Here is an 18,034-nt window from a genome sequence, read left to right as displayed (position 1 = left end):
TGTCTCTCGCTTGGCATTTATACCATGCGCAGTACCTGGGTTTTCTGGCTCTGGGTAGCCGCTGGAGGCCATTTTCCCTGTTCCAGCACTGCCCATGCTCAGCGGACCAGTAAAGAGATTTGTTTGCTGCGCCCCAACCCAGTGCGCTCTCCAGGGCGTGGCAGGACCAAGCCGGGCTCTGTGTGGCTCCTGCAACATTCCCAGGGTGAGATCCTGCTGCCCAGTCCTGCCCTCGACTCCCCGGGCAGCGTCAGTGGACGGTGCAGAGTGGGAGCTGAGCGCAGAGCGGGACTCTGCTGGTTAACTGGGGTGATGAGGACCAAGCCAGAAAAGGGCAGTGCTAGCTCTTCGGGGCACGAAAGGGGCTCAGGAGATGCACCAGGGCGGATGTGCTCAGGAGAGGCCATTGTTCAGGGTCATTGCAGAGCAGTGGGAATCTGCAGTCTGCCTGGCCGGGGTTTCCCTAGGACTAGCTATGGTTGGATGGATGGAACACCTGCCTGCGTACATTAGTCGCCCCTCTCCGTGCTGCCATGTGCCCTTCGCTGCAGCTGGGGAGAGGTGCCATGTCGACTCCATGCTGGGTTTGCCGTCTGGGCAGGAGCTCTGGCTTGGCATCTGTGCAATAACTTCCTTCTCTCCCCTCCTCAGGCTGTGCCTTCCTCACATACTGTGCCCGGGACTCTGCTCTGAAAGCCCAGAGTGCGCTGCATGAGCAGAAGACGTTACCTGGGGTAAGTGACACCAGCTCGTTCTTCAGGGAATCGGGAATGGCTGGTGGGGCAGAGTCCGCAGCCCGACATGGGTGGGTGGCATTGGGGCAAACCTTGGTTCACTACAGATGGGGAAACTGAGGCACACAGCAGGTTTGTGAGTTGCTCCCGTAGGAAGTCAATGGAAGAGCTGGGAATAGCAGCTGGGTCTCCTTACCCCTCTGCCCCACCAGTCTTGTGCCTCGTTAACGTGTGTTAAACATGATTACAGACTGTAGAGAAGACAAGCCTATAATGAACAGCTCAAAGTTCATATGTTCTCTGGATCGTTTGTTAGAGTAGACAGAGTTCAAGCCAAATCCTCAGTGTTGTGCCCTGTGAAATCCTGTTTACTCCAGCTGGGGAGCTGGCCCAGTGCATCCGCAGCTGTTTCAGGGCTACGAATTCTCCGCTGGCTGAGGCATCACTGGAGTTATTTTTTGGTTAATTTCCTTCATTCACCGAGGCCTGGCGTAAACCCCCTGGGTTTTCTCTCTGTTTGGAGGCATCTCTCCTACTCTAACATACCGGTTACTGAGCAGCATCCCAATGGCAGCCAGGCTGCTAGCCCCAGGGCCGATGTCACAGGGGGAGGGCAGAATCCAGATCCCCAGGCATGTGGGGTTGCATCCAGGTTTGGTGCGTCTCCTCCGCCTCCCTGAGCTGAATCTGCTTGTGAGGAGAGAACAGATCTGGGAGCAAGCTGGATCCGGGCCTTTGGCCATTTGCTATTGTAAATTGTACTTTAGCTCCTTCCCTGGTAGTTTCAGCCTCCAATGCACCTGAGAAGCGCTGGGGCTGTTATGTAATTTTCCTTCCCGTGTGTGCTGGGGAGGTTCACCCTGCCCTGGCCCAATCCGGGATGCAAGAAAACCTGGATTTCAGCTTGTAGGAGTCCAGTGGCTGCTTCTGGATGGGATCCTCTTTATTTACAGAGGATGGGAGATTCAGCCCCTGGGCACGGGGCCAGCACGAGGCCAAAGCTCTGCTCACATCTGGCTGATGCCTTGGCCCCCTGTCCAGCAGTGAATCTCTCCCAGAAGCGCAAAGATGCCTGGAAATCCAGGTGTGAATATGAACTACCAAAGCAAAATAACACTGGGCAGCATGTTCCTTGGGGCAGCTCTCACCTCCCTGTGGTCACATTCTCCACTCAGCCTGGCCCTGGGGGCCTTCACTCACTTGCGGGGAGAGAAGGGGATAAGATACGGTGACCAGGTGATTTGGCTGGGACCCAGTGGGGCAGGTTTGGTGGGAACAGGAGGTCCAGTTCCACTCGGCTTAGCCTATTCCCAATGCCCTTGGGATGTGATGCTGGGAAGACCGAGCTGGCGTGGTCCTCAGCTGCAGTAGAGAGCAGTGAAGCTGTGTGTGTAGCCCCTGCGCTCCTGGTTGGGTTGTCAGCGGTGGGCATCAAACCTGAGACCTCACGAGAAAGCAGCCAGCTCTGTTAGCTAAGGCCGTAGCATCTTCATCAACCTGTACCTGTGACCAGGCCACCATGCAGGGAGGACAGAGCTGTTCTCCTGAGCTCTCCAGCCCAAGGCAGTGCTGGTGCGTTCAGCGCAGGCGACATCTGAACATAGGGGTGCTCTCCTTATGAACCTGCTCCCTTGCTACATGCAAAGAGTCCAGCCCAGGCAGAGATGGGAGCTGTCACAAGGATCTCGCTCCACCTTGTCAGGCTTTGGTTGGGGTTAAGAGGGTTCATTCTGAGTGCAGCTAAGAGGGGTACAGGGATTCATGAGATGACACAGGGGGCAGGAATAATAGCAGCTCGCTCCCCTATGCTGCCTTCTCTCTCAGGACTCACAGAGCTCTACAGACATGAATGAATTAAGCTTTGCTCCCACCCCCGTCCCACAATGAGTTAGTCCTTGTCCTCATTGTACAGATGGGGAAACTGAGGCACACAGCAGGTTTGTGAGTTGCTCCCGTAGGAAGTCAATGGAAGAGCTGGGAATAGCAGCTGGGTCTCCTTACCCCTCTGCCCCACCAGTCTTGTGCCTCGTTAACGTGTGTTAAACATGATTACAGACTGTAGAGAAGACAAGCCTATAATGAACAGCTCAAAGTTCATATGTTCTCTCTAGCGTACCTGTGCAACACTGCAATCTACTGGCTGCAATCAGCGCTGCTCAACTGTGTGTCATAGCCTCACTACTGCTAAGAGATTCATCTGTAGTTCACGTGGTGGTGGTAGAGAAGGGATGCTTTTGGAACAGAGGCTTCATAGTTCAGTTGTTGAGTGAGTTCAGAGCAGCTGTTGTGTCACAGTTCTCATGGTGAATGTAGCTTCTGTATGTTGTTGCCCTCTGCCCAGCAGTAACAAATGTTGGGGTCTTGCAGGTCGGCTTTTCATCAGAGGAGAAATGATGGGGCGGAGTCTGGCTGTATTCCTAGTACAGCTTGTTTGTTTACACTTCACACAGCCGTCCTGGAAGAGAGGTGGTCCCATGCAGCATGCAGGCAGTCCCCTCTCTGCAATCATGGCCCAAACTCCAATGCCCGGTGCCCAAGGGACAGCTCTGCCGCAAGAATTAACTCTGGTTAAAGAGCTCAAGGCACAGTGCAAACTCCTGTGCCATTTGCCACAGCTCCCCAAAATAGAACGTACATCACAAAACTAACAGCGATGCAGCATTTCTTCCAAGACTGCTTGCATGCTTAGAAAAACCTTGTCAGTTCACCACCCAGTGACCCCTGCCACGGTGACATGTGTCACCAGAGGTAGCTTCTTTCTTCCATGGTGGTGTTAAATGTTTGTGCTCATCACATACTCCTCTCCCTGTCGCCTGCATCCAAAATCACTAAGGGTATTGTTCATCCATTCTATCCTTTCCATCTTCGCTCAGTAGACTGCCTGGAGTGCAACACTATAAACATTCATTCGCTCTCTGGCCTTGTGCAAGTCATACAATCGATCTGTGCCTCAGTTTCCCATCTGTAAAACAGGGGGAGGGGGCTCCCTGATGAGAGAGTGGTGAGGTTTCATTAGTGACTGTTTGCAAAGTGCTGGGAGATTCTTGCATGCTGGTAAGTGCATGGTTAAAATGACTGCCCTCAAGGTATTTTCCACTGTGAGCTCTTTGCGGGGCTGTGGGGGGGAGGGGGGGAGGAGTCTGCCTCTCTGGCTATAAATTGCCTAGTACAACAGGGGCTCTGGCAGGGGTGAAAGTAAGTCCAGTGACTTACCTGTAAGTTGGGGCCAGCTCTGGCCCCCAGAAGGGGCGGAGCCTAGGGTGGAAGGGGCGGGGCTGAGGGAGTCAGAGCCAGCCCCAGCTCACCCTGTAAGGTAAGTGCCCCCTCCCCCCCCACCGGGGTAGCAGCAGCAGTCCGAGGCTCTAGGAGCTATTTAACCGGCAAGAGCCGGTTTGCCGTACCGGGACGGCCCAGCTTCCCAAGGGGGCAATTTTCCCTGGGGCAGGGCTGCGGGGCTCTGGGGCTATTTAAAAAGTCCGAGGCTCCCCTGCTTCTACTGCTCTGGCCCTTTAAATAGCTGCCGGAGCCCTGGAGTAGTGGCGGTGGGGCTCCAGAGGCTGTTTAAAGGGCCGGGGTGGTAGAAGCAGCAGGAGCCCCGGACTTTTTAAATAGCCCCCAGAACCCCGCAGCCCTGCCCCAGGGAAAATTGCCCCCTTGGGAAGCTGGGCCGTCCTGGTATGGCAAACCGGCTCTTGCCGGTACGCCGTACTGGGGCGTACCGACTTACTTTCACCTCTGGGCACTCTGGGAATATCGATATTAAATAATAAGGATAGGAGCAGTTCGCTTGTGGCTAGAGCTCGGTGGGAGAAATGTCCATGAATGGGATTTTTGGTAGTGACTTAACTGGAGGGCCAGGTCACTGCAGCAAGTCACCTCTATGGCGGGAGGAGGGCAAAGATAACTGTTTTCAGAGTAGCAGCCGTGTTAGTCTGTATCCGCAAAAAGAACAGGAGTACTTGTGGCACCTTAGAGACTAACAAATTTATTAGAGCATAAGCTTTCGTGGACTACAGCCCACTTCTTCGGATGCATATAGAGTGGAATAAATATTGAGGAGATATATATACACACATACAGAGAGCATAAACAGGTGGGAGTTGTCTTACCAACTCTGAGAGGCCAATTAAGTAAGAGAAAAAAAACTTTTGAAGTGATAATCAAGATAGCCCAGTACAGACAGTTTGATAAGAAGTGTGAGAATACTTACAAGGGGAGATAGATTTAATGTTTGTAATGGCTCAGCCATTCCCAGTCCTTATTTAATCCTGAGTTGATTGTGTCTAGTTTGCATATCAATTCCAGCTCAGCAGTCTCTCGTTGGAGTCTGTTTTTGAAGTTTTTCTGTTGTAAGATAGCCACCCGCAGGTCTGACATTGAATGGCCAGACAGGTTAAAGTGTTCTCCCACTGGTTTTTGAGTATTATGATTCCTGATGTCAGATTTGTGTCCATTAATTCTTTTGCGTAGAGACTGTCCGGTTTGGCCAATGTACATGGCAGAGGGGCATTGCTGGCACATGATGGCATATATCACATTGGTAGATGTGCAGGTGAACTGTGGGGATACTGAAGCAGAGCCCTGTAACGCTGGGTCTTGCTGCAAGGGGGCGCTCTAAGTCGGTGAGGCTGTACCCCAGAGTTATCATAATTAGTGACAACAATAATTTTGGAAAGGAGATTATACCTCATGCGTCAGGGCTTAACCAAACTATTAGAGTTCATAGTGAGACCTCGGGGGTTGAGGTGGGGTGAGATTATCCACATCTGCCTGCTGTGGGGTTTTTTGCACCTTCCTCTGAGCTGCTGGTGCTGGTTACGGTCAGAGACAGGATATGGGCTAGTTGGGCCTTGGGTCCAGTCCAGTCAGGCAGGTCCTGTATTCACAGGAGTACCCAGTTGTTAACAAATTTAGGAGAACTCTGTCTGGGCTTGTCACCCAGAAGGTTTGTAGCAGAAACCAGATTCCAGGACCTCCCCTCCTCCTATCAGAGAAGAGAAACACCGAGTCTCCTGAACCTCCAATCGGAACAGCTGGAGTTTCACATGCTGACAAGGAACAAACCAAAGAGTGCTTGTGGATAGGAATTATTTCAAATAATGCCTCGATTGCAGGAAAGCCAGGGCGGCTCCAGGAACACAAACCCCGACCGCATGAGTTGAGGAAAGGATCTGTTCTAAATGATCCAGCCACAGCACCTGGGTCTGTCACCAAGCAAGCCAGAGCTGGGCTCTCATTGGCCTCCTGCCGAAAGTGGATTCTGGCTCAGTTCCCTGATTAGGGACTGATCATAGTTTCACAGGCCCAGCAGTGTACTAAGAGCATGAGCCCATTCCACTATTGTCAGTGACAAAACTCCCCCTGACTGCAATGCAAGAATCAAGTCCTCAGCAGCTTCTGGGGGCTTCTGAGCATCCTCAGCCCCTTTGACTCCAGTGGCGATCAGAGTGCTGAGCACCTCACAGAATCAAACCCCGAGGCCCCAGTCCCTTAACTTTATGCACATGCTTGAGTCCTTCCCCATTGAGCAAAGCTCTTAACCGCAGACTTAAATCCCATTGATTTGATGGGATGTAAGCTCACACTTATAGCTAAGCACATGCATCAGCATTTCACTGAATTGGGGCCTTGATGAGGAAACGAGCAGGAGACTTCAGGGCAACAGCTGCTCTCCAGCCAGGGACAGGCAGGGGTTTCCTCAAGGCATGGCGCTTGATAGGTGAAGCGTAGAGGTCATAAGACTTCCTTGGAAGCAGTGAGCAGAGGCAGGTGAGTAGACTGGATGGTTTGTCTAGTACTGCAGGCTCTGAGCTGGAACCTACCAGGTGCTCATTCCAATGTGTATGTTAGCCAGGAGCCTGCTCTTGGGATCAGCAGTTTGGGAGGTCATTGCAGACCTGGTGAAATGAGCTAGTGAAATGAGCCTGCACAATTGCTTCTCCTCTCCACTGGCTGCTCTAAGACCCCACCTGGGGCAGGGGAACCCCTGGGAGCGAGTTAAGGGGCAGGATCCCAGCCATTGAATTGAGAGTGAGGGGGCCAGTCCAGGCAGAGAACTGAACCGAGTGCAGGAGGGAAAGCTGCAGTGACGGACGCTGACTAATTTAATTGTTCTGGATTTTGTTAGATCCTCCTTGTTTCACCTGTGGCTTGCTCTGCAGCTCGCTGTCTGTCTTTCTGCTCTGCAGCTGGAAGAAGAGTGGTGAAGGACTCGGGAGTCACTTTCTCTGGGACAGTTAAACTGTCTCTGTAATTCTACTTCTTTGGCCAAGCCCTGAGTCTTTCCTGGCATGGGGCGTGTTTGGCTTACATCAGAGGCGGGCATTTTGAGCCAGGGCTGAAGGCAGCTGGGTAGAGCGGGGAAGACAGTAGAGCATCAGCCATGCAGATGGATCCATGAAGGCCCGGCTCTGTGATGGTTTGGATGCAGGAAGCAGCCCTTGATGGGCTGTGGAAGATGTGGGGAACTCTGCAGTGAGGCTGGCCAGTTGCGCTTTGGGAACCTCCTGGGGAAGGTGTTAATTGCTCTGGGCCTTGGTTTGGTTCCTCATACCCTCTCCTCTCAGTGGGGGAAGGAAGGGGCAGGGGAAGTGGTAAGAGACAAGAGTGCTGAGGGTCTGGGATGGGACTGGGGAGGTGAAGGGGATTGGGGCTAGGAACCAGGGACTGGGAGTAGGTCTGAGCTGCTGCCCTCTGGAAGGGCTCTGAGTGCCCTCTAGGGGCAGTGCTAATCACACCACTGCTGCGCTCAGGGGTGCCTGCTGGATGGCACCACTTTGATCCTCAGCCAGGTGGGGCAAGTGTCTGTGGAGAGTGGCAGAGCAGCTTGGAGCTCCCCTCCCCCACCTCTCTGTCCCTTCTCCCTCCCCCAGTCCCTGATGGGACTTCTAGATTTCAATTCCCAGGGGCCAGATTCTGAACCAGGTGCCAAACTGGGCCATGCTGGAGGATCAGTGAGCCCAGGAGGGCGATGGAACTGACAGGATAGTGGGGTGAGAATTAGGGCAATGCAAACCCTCTTGAGTGACCTTTGACTTCCCTAATGGATATTCAGGGAGGCCCAGCTATTCCTTGCTCCCCCCACCCCCCTCCACTCTTCTCTGCTGTATCCGGCCACTGGGGGCCAGGTGAATAGGCAAGACTTTATGCCATCCCTTCAGGCTCTTCAATGGCAGCTAGCTGGCCAACCTAAACTCTCCTGCATTAATCCTAGGGTAGGAATCCACCTCTCTGCCCTAGAGATTTTGCCCTCTTGGTAGTGCAGTACTAGATTCGTCCCCCAGCTCCCCAGAGTCCATTTTAATTTTCTGTGTTGGGAAAATAAATAAAGCAAAAATGAAAAATCTTTTGCTTCTTTGTTTCCCTTCCCCTTCCACTTTCCCCAATAGGGAGGGGTCATTAACCCCGCCCTGAGGAGGCGGGGGAGCGGCCAACAAGGGCCGGAAGAAAAGGAGAACTAATAACATCTTGCATGTCTCAAGCAGCTTTCCCACCTCGTGCTGCACATGCCGTACATCAGTTCTCCTACCATGGAAATGCAACCATCTCTGAGGTGGAACTCATCATCACCATGGCAAATCCCATAGGGCGGGGGCCTCCTGGCCGGTTGAGTGCCTCCTGGGGCCATCTCTGGCTAGGTCCTTAATGTGGTCTTGCTGGGGAGGAACTCACCATCTGTTTAAATGCACCTAGCAACGCTGCACATCAGCTTGGGTGAGGAAGCCTGCCACTAGCTGGAAGCCCAGGAGAAATTTTGCTAGGGAGGCCATGTATGGGCCGTGGCCAGGGGATACCAGGGGCTTCACCCCATCCTTGCAAAAGAGTGTCATAATCTCCGCAGCAGCACAGCTCCCCCTAGCACCAGGTCCATGAGGCCAGGGCCACTTATTGGATTGCCGTCAGCACTCCCAGCGTCCGGGTGAGCCATGAAGTCTCTGGCCCAAGTGTCAACCCAACCTGCTGTGTCTTAGCTTGGGAAGTGGGCTAAGAGCCCAGCCCAAGGGGGCAGAGCTGCAAACACTCAGCTCTGCGGACTCCAGCGAGGTCTCTCCCACGCGGCAGGTGAGAGCTTCGCTCCCCCCAGCTCCTAATCTGCGTGGGTCTTGCCAGCTGAGCCCTACATCCTGCTTGAAGAGAGGCTGCATGGAGAGCTATTGACCTGCTGTTCTAATTGCCTGACATTCTGTTTAGTAAACCCTAATTACTGCAGCCAGGAGTTAAATGGGAGGCTGTTAAACGGGGATTGACAGCTGGGGCCAGGGACCTAATTACAGACGTTCCTCATGCCCAGCACGAGTGTGCACTGCCGCTGTTGCCTTGGAAACACGCAGGCCCCACATGCCATGTGGGAAGGAAATTGCAAGCATCAGACAGCCAGGCCCGGTGGGCGCTTGTTCTTTAAGTCTGTGTGGGCAGGTGTTTGCTTGATGCTGCTAGGCGAGGGAAGCACCTGGGGGATCATTAGCGTAAGGGGCACACATCAGGAGCGTGAGGCCCGTGTCACTGCTGCAGCAACTTTAGGGGGCTCAGACCGGACGCTAAGATGAAATGCCCTGAGGGGAAGGCAGGGCTAGCAGTGAGCAGGGTGCTGGCGCTTGATGCAGTCAGTGCTCCATGCCCACTGTAAGGGCTCGTGACAATATCCAGCCCCAGGCCGTAGCCTTGCTGCAATGCCAGGGATGGAGCGGAGGATATGGCAGCCAAGCTGGCTGGAACACATGCTGTAGGGTGGGGGCGCCAGACACTGCTGAGCTGGGAGACAAGGAAGCGCAGGAGGATGGGAGATTAGAGTGCTGCTTGGTTGTCAGCCCTGGAGCAGGTACTACATGGCTAGAAGCAGCGGACACTGCCTCATGCCTGACCTGGAGGGACTGTCTGTGAGGCTGGGAGGGAAGTTTGGCCTCCCATAAGCTGTTCCGTCCTTGGCTTCTCAGCTGGGGCTACCACAGGGAGCACAGGCTGAGAGCCACCAATTCATCGGCCATGAAGGGCCCCCAAGAGCTGTCAGAGGGGGCGATTCTGAGCCGCTCCGCAGCTGAGCTGCAGAGCTGGGTTCCTGCGGTGAAAGGCTCCAATGCTATTCCTCTGGCACACAGGGTACATCTCTACCGCAAAAAGCACCGGCGGCAGCAACTTTCCAAGCCCGGCCTATAGAGGTGGGCTGATGATCTGGTGCTAAAAATTCCCACTCAGGCTCTGACACCTGGCCAGGGGGTTGGTCTCTGAGCCCAACTGGGAACATCTGCACAGCGCATCTTAGTGCCATAATGTGAGCCCAGTGAGCCTGAGCCTGAAGACCCGTCTGTAACTCACTGCTGCGGGAATGGTGTTGTTTGTAGTGTAGACGTACCCACAGAGGTGCCAGCTCAGATCAGGGCTGAGCGCTGGACAGACACACAGACAGTATGTAACAGCGTGGCCTGGAGCTGGATAGCCCTGTTCAGTCAGCCCCGCTTGTTCCATAATTAGCTGCCTCCCAGTCTCAGGGGCAGGACTGGTGGAGGTGGGTGACAGCCTGAAACACCTGGGCCTCAGTGAAGGGCAGAAAACCCAGCTTAGAGAAGGACACACAGGAAGCAGCTTGGGTTCCTGTTGAAGGCCCAGGAAGGACTCTGGGGAAGCAGTCTAGGAGTCAGTGCCCTACCCCAGGGAGGAGATTCAAAGGTAACCTAGAGGGGCTGGGAACGGAGCCCAGAGGGCAGGCTGTAGGCAGCCTAAGCAGGGTGGAAAAACCTCATTACTGTGGAAGGGGATCGAACTCTGAAGGGGCTGCACCCTGTGAATCCCTGGGAGAGACAAAAAATCCTGCGGAGGGGAAACTGAGGCAGGGTGTGCCTGCAGCCCCATAATCAGCCAGCATTGGGTGCTACAGGGCAGCATATCCTGTGACACAGCGGCTGCCCCAAAGAGCTTACAATCTAAACATACAGACAGGGCAGGAAGTATCATTGTTCCCAGCTTCCAGAGGGGAAAACTGAGGCACAGAGAAGCTAAGTCACTTGCTCAGGGGAGCCTGTAGCAGAGCAAGGAATTGAACCCTGGTCACCTGAGATCTGGGCAGTGCCTCAATCCTTCTTCCAGCTCCCATTAGCCAGAGGGAGCAGGTATTTGTCAGTAATGGAAGGCAGGCAGCATCCCAAGTTTGATTTGTGTGGCATGGGCCGGAGTGCCCACAGTCACCTGGGAAGGGTGTCTGAGCTCAGCTGCTGTAACAGGGATCGAAGCGCATACATTAGCCAGGTGCACAGACCTTTCTCAACTGGTCACATTTCAGGCTGAAACGTTCTAGCTTTCGGAGAGCTCGGTGAAAATGGCGCTGCTGCTTTGAGTCAAAGATTGAACAGAAAAATTCCTCTCCCTTTTGTTTTAAAGGTGGGGAAGAGAGAGCCCCCTTGCCATCCTTTGCGGGTTAGCTAGGGGGCCCCCGGGACTTGTGTTGGCTTGCTCCAGGATGATTTCCCTATGTCAGGCAGCACCAAGAGGATTTCACATGCTGGGAACAAGGGAAGCTGGTTAGCAAACCTGCTCTTACAGGTTCCAGGGTCAGCAGGGACCATTGTGATCATCTGGTCTGACCTCCTGCACAGCGCGGGCCAGAGTACTTCACTGAATTAACCCCTGCTTGAACTAGAGATGATCTTTTAGAAAAACATCCACATTTTGATTTGAAAATTGCCCATGATGGAGAATCCATCCAAGCCTTGGTCAGTTATCCCAGTGGTTAATTATCCTCCCAGTTAAACATTCACGCCTAACTTTCAATCTGAATTTGTCTAGCTTCAACTTGAATCTTGTTATGCCTTTGTCTGCTAGATTGAAGAGCCCATTGTCAAATTTTTGTTCCTGATATAGATACTTACAGACTCTGATCAAGTCATCCCTTAACCTTCTGTAGGTTAAGTGAATTAGTCAGAGCTTCTTGAGTCTCTCACTGTAAGGCAGGTTTTCCAGCCTTTCTCTGCTGAGTACCCCACACCCTGATCTCAGAAAGCTGGCCTGAATCCACCCTGCAGTTCCACTTTAAATGAGCCTCTTCCAGCCTCTGTCAAAATGGCTGCTTGTACTCCACAGTTTTGATTGTGGTTTTTAACAGGGGCAGCTGAGCCCTGGCAAACTCCGTGCCTGGGTGGGTTTGCAGTATTGTGCATATTCCCTTTAAGTGTGGGTGTCTGGAATGAGCATGTGCGAAGTGAGGATGATGGCAGAGCAGCCTGGAGGTCCGCTGTCATAGCCACTGGTCTGGGTGTAGCAGCACCGTGCACCAGGGATGCACTTAGCAATGCAGGAATAAAGGTAGGGATTAAAGATTATTTCTGGGGTGAGCTCAGCGCGTGCAGCTCTCTGGAGATGTCTGCAGATGCTGGCAACTGGAGATTGGCTGGGAAGCTGGGGACTAGCAGGGCTGCGCGTTCGTTCTTTACACGTCTGTGCAGATTAGATTTCATGCCCTCTTTTTGATAAGCAAACCAGGGGATCTAAACCCTGCAGTGGTCCTCCCTTTGGCAGGCCCCGATTTATTGAGGAAATATACTGTGGATTGGTGCCCGGAAACTGCCTCCGGACCAGAGCTCCTGGTCTCTGATTAGATCCCTATCCTATATTACGTTTCCCTTTTGTGTGTGTGCCCTGGTGGACTGGCCCTTCAGCAGGGGTGCCCGAGGACTGGCGCTGGCTATCAATCGCTGCTCAGCATCTGGCTGGCAGGGTGCAAAGTGGGGTTCTTTCACAGGGTGAGTTTATTCCATGGGCTCTGCTCCTCCTCTCCTCCCCAGCGTTCCCGCTGAGTCTTGCAGGCCTGATCCATCCCCTCCCCCTGACCTGATCCAAAACCCAGCAGAGTCGACGCAGAGCCAGCTCTTGACCTCAGTGGGCCTGAGCGCCTCAGAGCTGAGAGGGATTAAACGCAGTTGTAAGAATCAGGGGAGGGTGCTGCATCTTGGTATTCCAGCATCAGCAGGGCAAATAGATCCAAAGGGGCCCTGTGTACACACAGGTGTGGACTGTGGGGACCGGCTCCCAGCATGCAATGCTCCTTCGTGAGCTGGGCGGCAGCTCTGCGGAGGGGGCACCGCACCCAGAGTCAGCTAGGGCAAAGAGGGGTTGCTGGACAGAAGTCAAGCATTCACCCACGGGGTCCTAGAGGCTCCCCAGCTGGGAGGCGGGCTAGCCCCCCACGGAGCCAGCTGGGGGGATTCGGGGCACTTGCCTTGGGTAGCTGCTCTGGAACATGAGAATCTGATGCTATTGACTCCAGCGTAGTTATTCCTGATTTACACCGGTGTGTCGGGGGGGGGGGGGAAATCTAGCCCTGCACCATGCATTGGAGTGGGGGTATACAACAGCTCTCTCTCTCTCTCACACACACATGCACACATGTACACAACTGCACACACTGAAATTCACAAGGCTGGCTAGATGCAGGGCCACTCCCTAGCCATACTGGGCTGCACCCCTGATTCTTGCATCTTCCCCTGTCCCCGCCCCTCCAGCTCTGACTTTCACCCTTCCTGATCCAGGGGGCTGGCCCCCTTCTGCCAGCTATGGTCCCACCCACAGCAGGTAGGTAGGGGGTGTCTCTTTACAGACTAGCTCCCCCATCCGGGGTGTCCCTGTGTGGCTGCTGTTGGATCCCTGCAGACTGGCCTTGCTGGCTGAGCGTGGGGGGAAGCTGGGCTGGGGAGGGAGCTGGAAGGAATGAATGGTTCCCATGCCATCCCCGGCTCCACAGGCCTGACCAGCTCCCCTGGCCTCTGTTGTCTCTGGGTTTGGTTTAGCAGCCTGCTGCTTGCTTGGGAGCAGGATACTGGGGTGGGAGTGAGGGGGCTGCTGGAGTGTTTTCTCCTGGGGTGGGGGTTCTTGGGCCAGTTGGGAGAGCTGTGACATGCTGCCAGTGTCCTGGACATTCAGGTGAACAAGAGGGAATGACATTAACTTGGACTGAATTGGGGTTAACCCCTTTGGGTAGGGTTACCATACGTCCGTTTTTTCCCGGACAGGTCCGGCTTTTTGGTAATCAAACCCCCGTCCGGGGGGAATTTCCAAAAAGCTGAACATGTCCGGGAAAAATACTCCCTGGCTTACCTTAGAGCGGGCACCGGGGGCTGCTGTACTCCCTGACTCCTGGGCTCTGTAAGCGCCGAGCTGCCTGAGCGCTACCAGCTTCAGGCAGCCCCCATGCCTCTGGAACCTGCGCCCCCGGCCAGACACTTCACCTCTCAGGCTCCGGGGGCACAGGGTCCAGAGGCATGGGGGTTGCCCGAAGCCGGTAGAGCTCGGGCAGCTCGGCGCTTACAGAGCCCAGGAGTTCAGGGAGCACAGCAGCCGCCAGAACCCAGGAGGAGAAGTGCCCGGCCGGGGACGCAGGGTCCGGAGGCATGGGGGCTGTCTGAAGCCCGAGCGCTACCGGCTTCACGGTTTGCCGGGCAGCCTCCAGACCCTGCGCCCCCGGCTGGGCGCTTCCCCTCCCGGGTTCCAGCTGCGCTGGGGAAGCGCTGGCCGGGGGCACAGGGTCTGGGGGCTGCCCGGCAAACCGTGAAGCCGGTAGCGCTCAGGCAGCCCTTTTCGCGTGGCTGGGAGGGAGGAGGGGGAATGCAGGGTGCTCAGGGGAGGGGGCGGAGTTAGGGCGGGGCTGGGGTGGGAAAGGGGCGGGGCCAGGGCCCCGTGGAGTGTCCTCTTTTTTTATTTTTAAATATGGTAACCCTACCTTTGGGGCCCAGTGCAGTTGTGTCTGTGTTATGTGGCATTGCATGCACCTTCTCTAGTCGGGAGCCGGGAGGCTTGTGAACATCCATCATCAGCCTGGGAGGCCACCCCGGGGGAGATTTGCATAGGTTAGGTCAAACAAGGCTCTCCAGAGACCAGCAGGCAAAGCAAAGTCTTTTGGATGAATAGCTAGAGTTTAAACAGGCTCAGGGCCTTCTTCCTGGCCCAGGGAAGGAACAGGACCGCTGGCCCACAGAGGGCCCCAATCCTGAGGGGAGGGTTGGAGGGACTGGGCCTGCCATGGTCAGGTGACCCCAATGAGCTTATCAGCATGCGTATAGGTTCTTGTGGTGTTTCTCCAGTGCTTTCTACCTGAAGACTAAAGTGGGCTGGCTGAGAGCGGTAGCTTTTAGCTGTAGCAATCAATCCAGCAGTCTCTGAGGAGAAACAGACTGGTCTCTCTGGGCAGCCTGTCTGTGCTAGGAATACACAGTGAAGGCAGGGGACTGTGCAGCCTGGAAATACCCCGCTCAGAAGGGAGTGAGGTGCAGATCTGCACCCAGCAGCCAGGGAGCTGGGCTCCTGAGGGCGGGTATGGACCACTGCCAGAAGCTACAGGTGCAGTTGCCCTGAGCTGTAACAGCACGCACCAGGTGCCATGATTTCATAGTGTAAGTGCTGCCCTCTTATGGGCTCTAGACACACCCAGGCCCCATCCCCTGTGTGACACCATCCCTCAGAGTGCATTGCCAGGCATGCTGTTGCTAAGGAAGATGCTGTAGGTGCTTTGGTTGCTAAGGCTGCCTCTGCCAATGGCCTCCAGCGCCGCGCTCCTCCCAATATCCCCAGTGACCAGCCGCAATCCCCAGCAGGCTGCAGAACAGGCGTCCATGGCACGTGGGCTCCCACTCATTTCACCGGCTCGCGGTCATTGCTTGAGCTAATGAGGCAGCACCAGGGAGTGCTTAGAGCAGGCTGCTGCAGGCTGGGAGACTTGGGTTCTATTCCTGACGCTGCCTGTGTCATCCAGGGCCAGTCGCGGCCCTTCTCTGGCCTCGTTTTCCCCATGTGTGCAGTTGGGATGCTGCAGCTCTCACTGGGTTCTGTGGGGAAAGGCATGGTGTAAGTGATGGATACAAGGGCCATCAGCAGAAAGGGGGACCAGTGGGTCATGCTGGGAGCCGGGGCGGGGTGGGGTTGAGTGAAGGAGGCTGAATAGTGAGAGACACGTTCCTGACCGGGCGCTCTGGGAAGAGGGAGCTCACTCGGCTCAGTCCAGAGTGGAAGGTGCATTTGCAGGCGGTGTGCCACGGACAGCCCTGTCCTCTCCCGATGGAGCGGGCTGGGGGCCCCAGAAATCTGCCAGGTCTGTGATTGAGGGAGGGTTCCTGTGATGCATGAAGGGAGGGGGAAGTAGCTCTCTTTGATGGACACCCAGCCAGCCAGTTAGCGGTAAAATCTCTTTTGGTCAGGCACCCACTCCTTTTTTTTTCTTTTTACCTGTGGGCTTGTTAACCCTTTACAGGAAAAGCATGCAGAGAATGGACCAAGAGGGATTTTATGGATTTTACAGCTAACTGTCTGGCTGGGTGTCCATCAAAGAGAGCTACTCCTCCCCCCACACTTCATGTATCACAGTTCCCCAGAGGGAAGGGGCCCTCCTGTGGCTCCGGCAGCCACCCCGCAGAGCCTGTGGCAAGGGCGGCCTCAGGCAGGACCACGGAGGCAGCCGCCTAGGAAGCTATGTATAAGGGAGCTGGCTGGGGGATTGCTCACTAACAGGCATGCCCTGACCCCTGCCTTTGCCCACCCGCCGCCCTTCCCAAGGGGGTGCCCTGGGCATAGGGTGACCAGATGTCCCGATTTTATAGGGACAGTCCTGATTTTTGGGTCTTTTTCTTATATAGGCTATTACCCCTCACCCCCATCCCGATTTTTCACACTTGCTGTCTGGTCACCCTACCTGGGCACTGCTGGGTCAGGTGAGGCCTCAGGCACATCCCAGAATCCTTTGCACTTAGCTGCCATGGCTTCCTTTGAAACTTGAGAGCAAAGGATTCTGGGAAGCTGTGGGGCACTAACGGCATGTGCAGCGTGGGAGTGAGCAGAACCGGAGACACGCCTGCCCCTTGGGAGGAGGATGGAACCAGGGCTGGGGGTCAGGAAGGATGATGCAGCCCCACTGTCCTGTAGGCAAAGAGGAAGGGGACAGTGCCAGCTACGGGGCTGTTGTAGCACTGCCCATGGCCGCCCCGCATAGCTGCCCCTAGGGCAGGGTGGGGGAGTCTCTTTGTGAGCAGTTTGGTGGTCTCTGGCGCAGCGTGGCTCGCTCTGTCTGGCTCGGGATGCCTCTGAGGCAGAGCCTGACAGCTTTACTCATACTTTTTACAGTGCACTGACAGATGGCTGCGTTACGGAAGGGGAGAACTGTCCATAAATTACCAAGGAAACATCTCCCTGTCCCCTAGGGCGCAAGCTGCAAACACATTCTGATCCTAGCTGGGAACTGCCACGGGGTCACTCTCCTCCACTGATTTCCAGCTGCCGAGCGTACCTGAGGGGAAAGGAGCAGGGTAGGGGAAGGGAGATCGGTCAGTCTCATCTGGGATAGGGGGCCAATTGAGACCTTGAGATCATGTCTGGGAAGCTGTGATCTCTGGAGACACTGGTGCTGTTCCATTGCCCAGAGTCCCAGGATTGACTGTCTGATCTCTCTGGGTGGTGCTGACATGAGAGCTCCCTTAGCTCCAGCATCAGAGCCCCTTGGAAATCTCACTGTGTTGGCAGGAAGAAATGCCAAGCAGCTAGGTAACCAGTTTGGGGTGCTGAGCAGAAAGAGCAAAGCTGAGGAAGCTCAGTTTTTATTCAAAATGGGAACTGGGCCGCCAGTTCTCCTGGATGGCTTTGGAAATCTCAGCCCAGGTGCCTCCAGGCTTGGAGAAGGTAGGGATCAGCCCTGATCGAGGTCAGGCATTTCCCTCACCCTGATCCTCTAACTCTTGGGAGCCGCCACCCTGGAGGTCTCCTGTTCTGCACGTCCTGCTCTGGAAGCCCACGCTACAATGAAGGGTGGCATTGCCCCCCCCTTTGGAAACACATGTCGCTATGTAGGAGGCTCTGTGTTTCCTGTAGCTGGGGTTACCGTGCGTTGCAGTCTGGGGCAGCGCTCATCTCCAGGAGCCTGGGCTATAATGTGGGAAACCAACCTTCAGAGCAGGGGGGAATGGCAGGCTAATGGCTGAAAAACTTCTGTTTAGCAAGAACCTCTTCGGCCAAGGTAATTTATAAAGAAATGTTGATCCAGGACTGGATGTACTTGTAACCCCAACTCAGGGGATCTGGGCTCTGTCCCTGGATTGGATCACTCTTGTGAAAATCCCAAGCTGTGCCTCATTTCCCACATCCAAAGAGGAGAATTATTGTTCTCTACCTCACAGGGTGTTGTGAGACTAAATTCATTAATTAAATGAGGTGCTTGGATACTAGACTGATGCATGCCAAAGACAAGCCCATACATACCTCTGGGGTGAAACCAAGCAGCTGTTTAATAGCCCCCGGTCATGCTTAACAACAGGGTTTGGGTCAGGAAAGGGCAAAAG

At 54.8% G+C, this 18,034-nt stretch overlaps 1 protein-coding gene across 10 annotated transcripts in view; it reads left to right on the top strand.

Moving 5' to 3' along the window:
* Positions 1 to 18,034, top strand: part of CELF6 (CUGBP Elav-like family member 6) — a 237,552-nt gene that overhangs the window by 18,092 nt on the left and 201,426 nt on the right. For 9 of the 10 annotated variants that reach the window (XM_054042950.1, XM_054042947.1, XM_054042946.1 and 6 more), the window contains exon 2: positions 652 to 734. In XM_054042950.1, coding sequence (XP_053898925.1) covers positions 652 to 734 — 83 coding nt within the window. Of the gene's footprint in view, positions 1 to 651; positions 735 to 11,963; positions 12,027 to 18,034 lie in introns of those variants that run through there. The other variant, XM_054042949.1, reaches the window with a different exon arrangement.

This window comes from Malaclemys terrapin, chromosome 10 (assembly GCF_027887155.1).
Source record: "Malaclemys terrapin pileata isolate rMalTer1 chromosome 10, rMalTer1.hap1, whole genome shotgun sequence".
NCBI classification, from domain to species: domain Eukaryota; kingdom Metazoa; phylum Chordata; order Testudines; family Emydidae; genus Malaclemys; species Malaclemys terrapin.
Note: the sequence above shows the minus strand (reverse complement) of the source record. Positions and strands in the feature narration are given on the sequence as shown.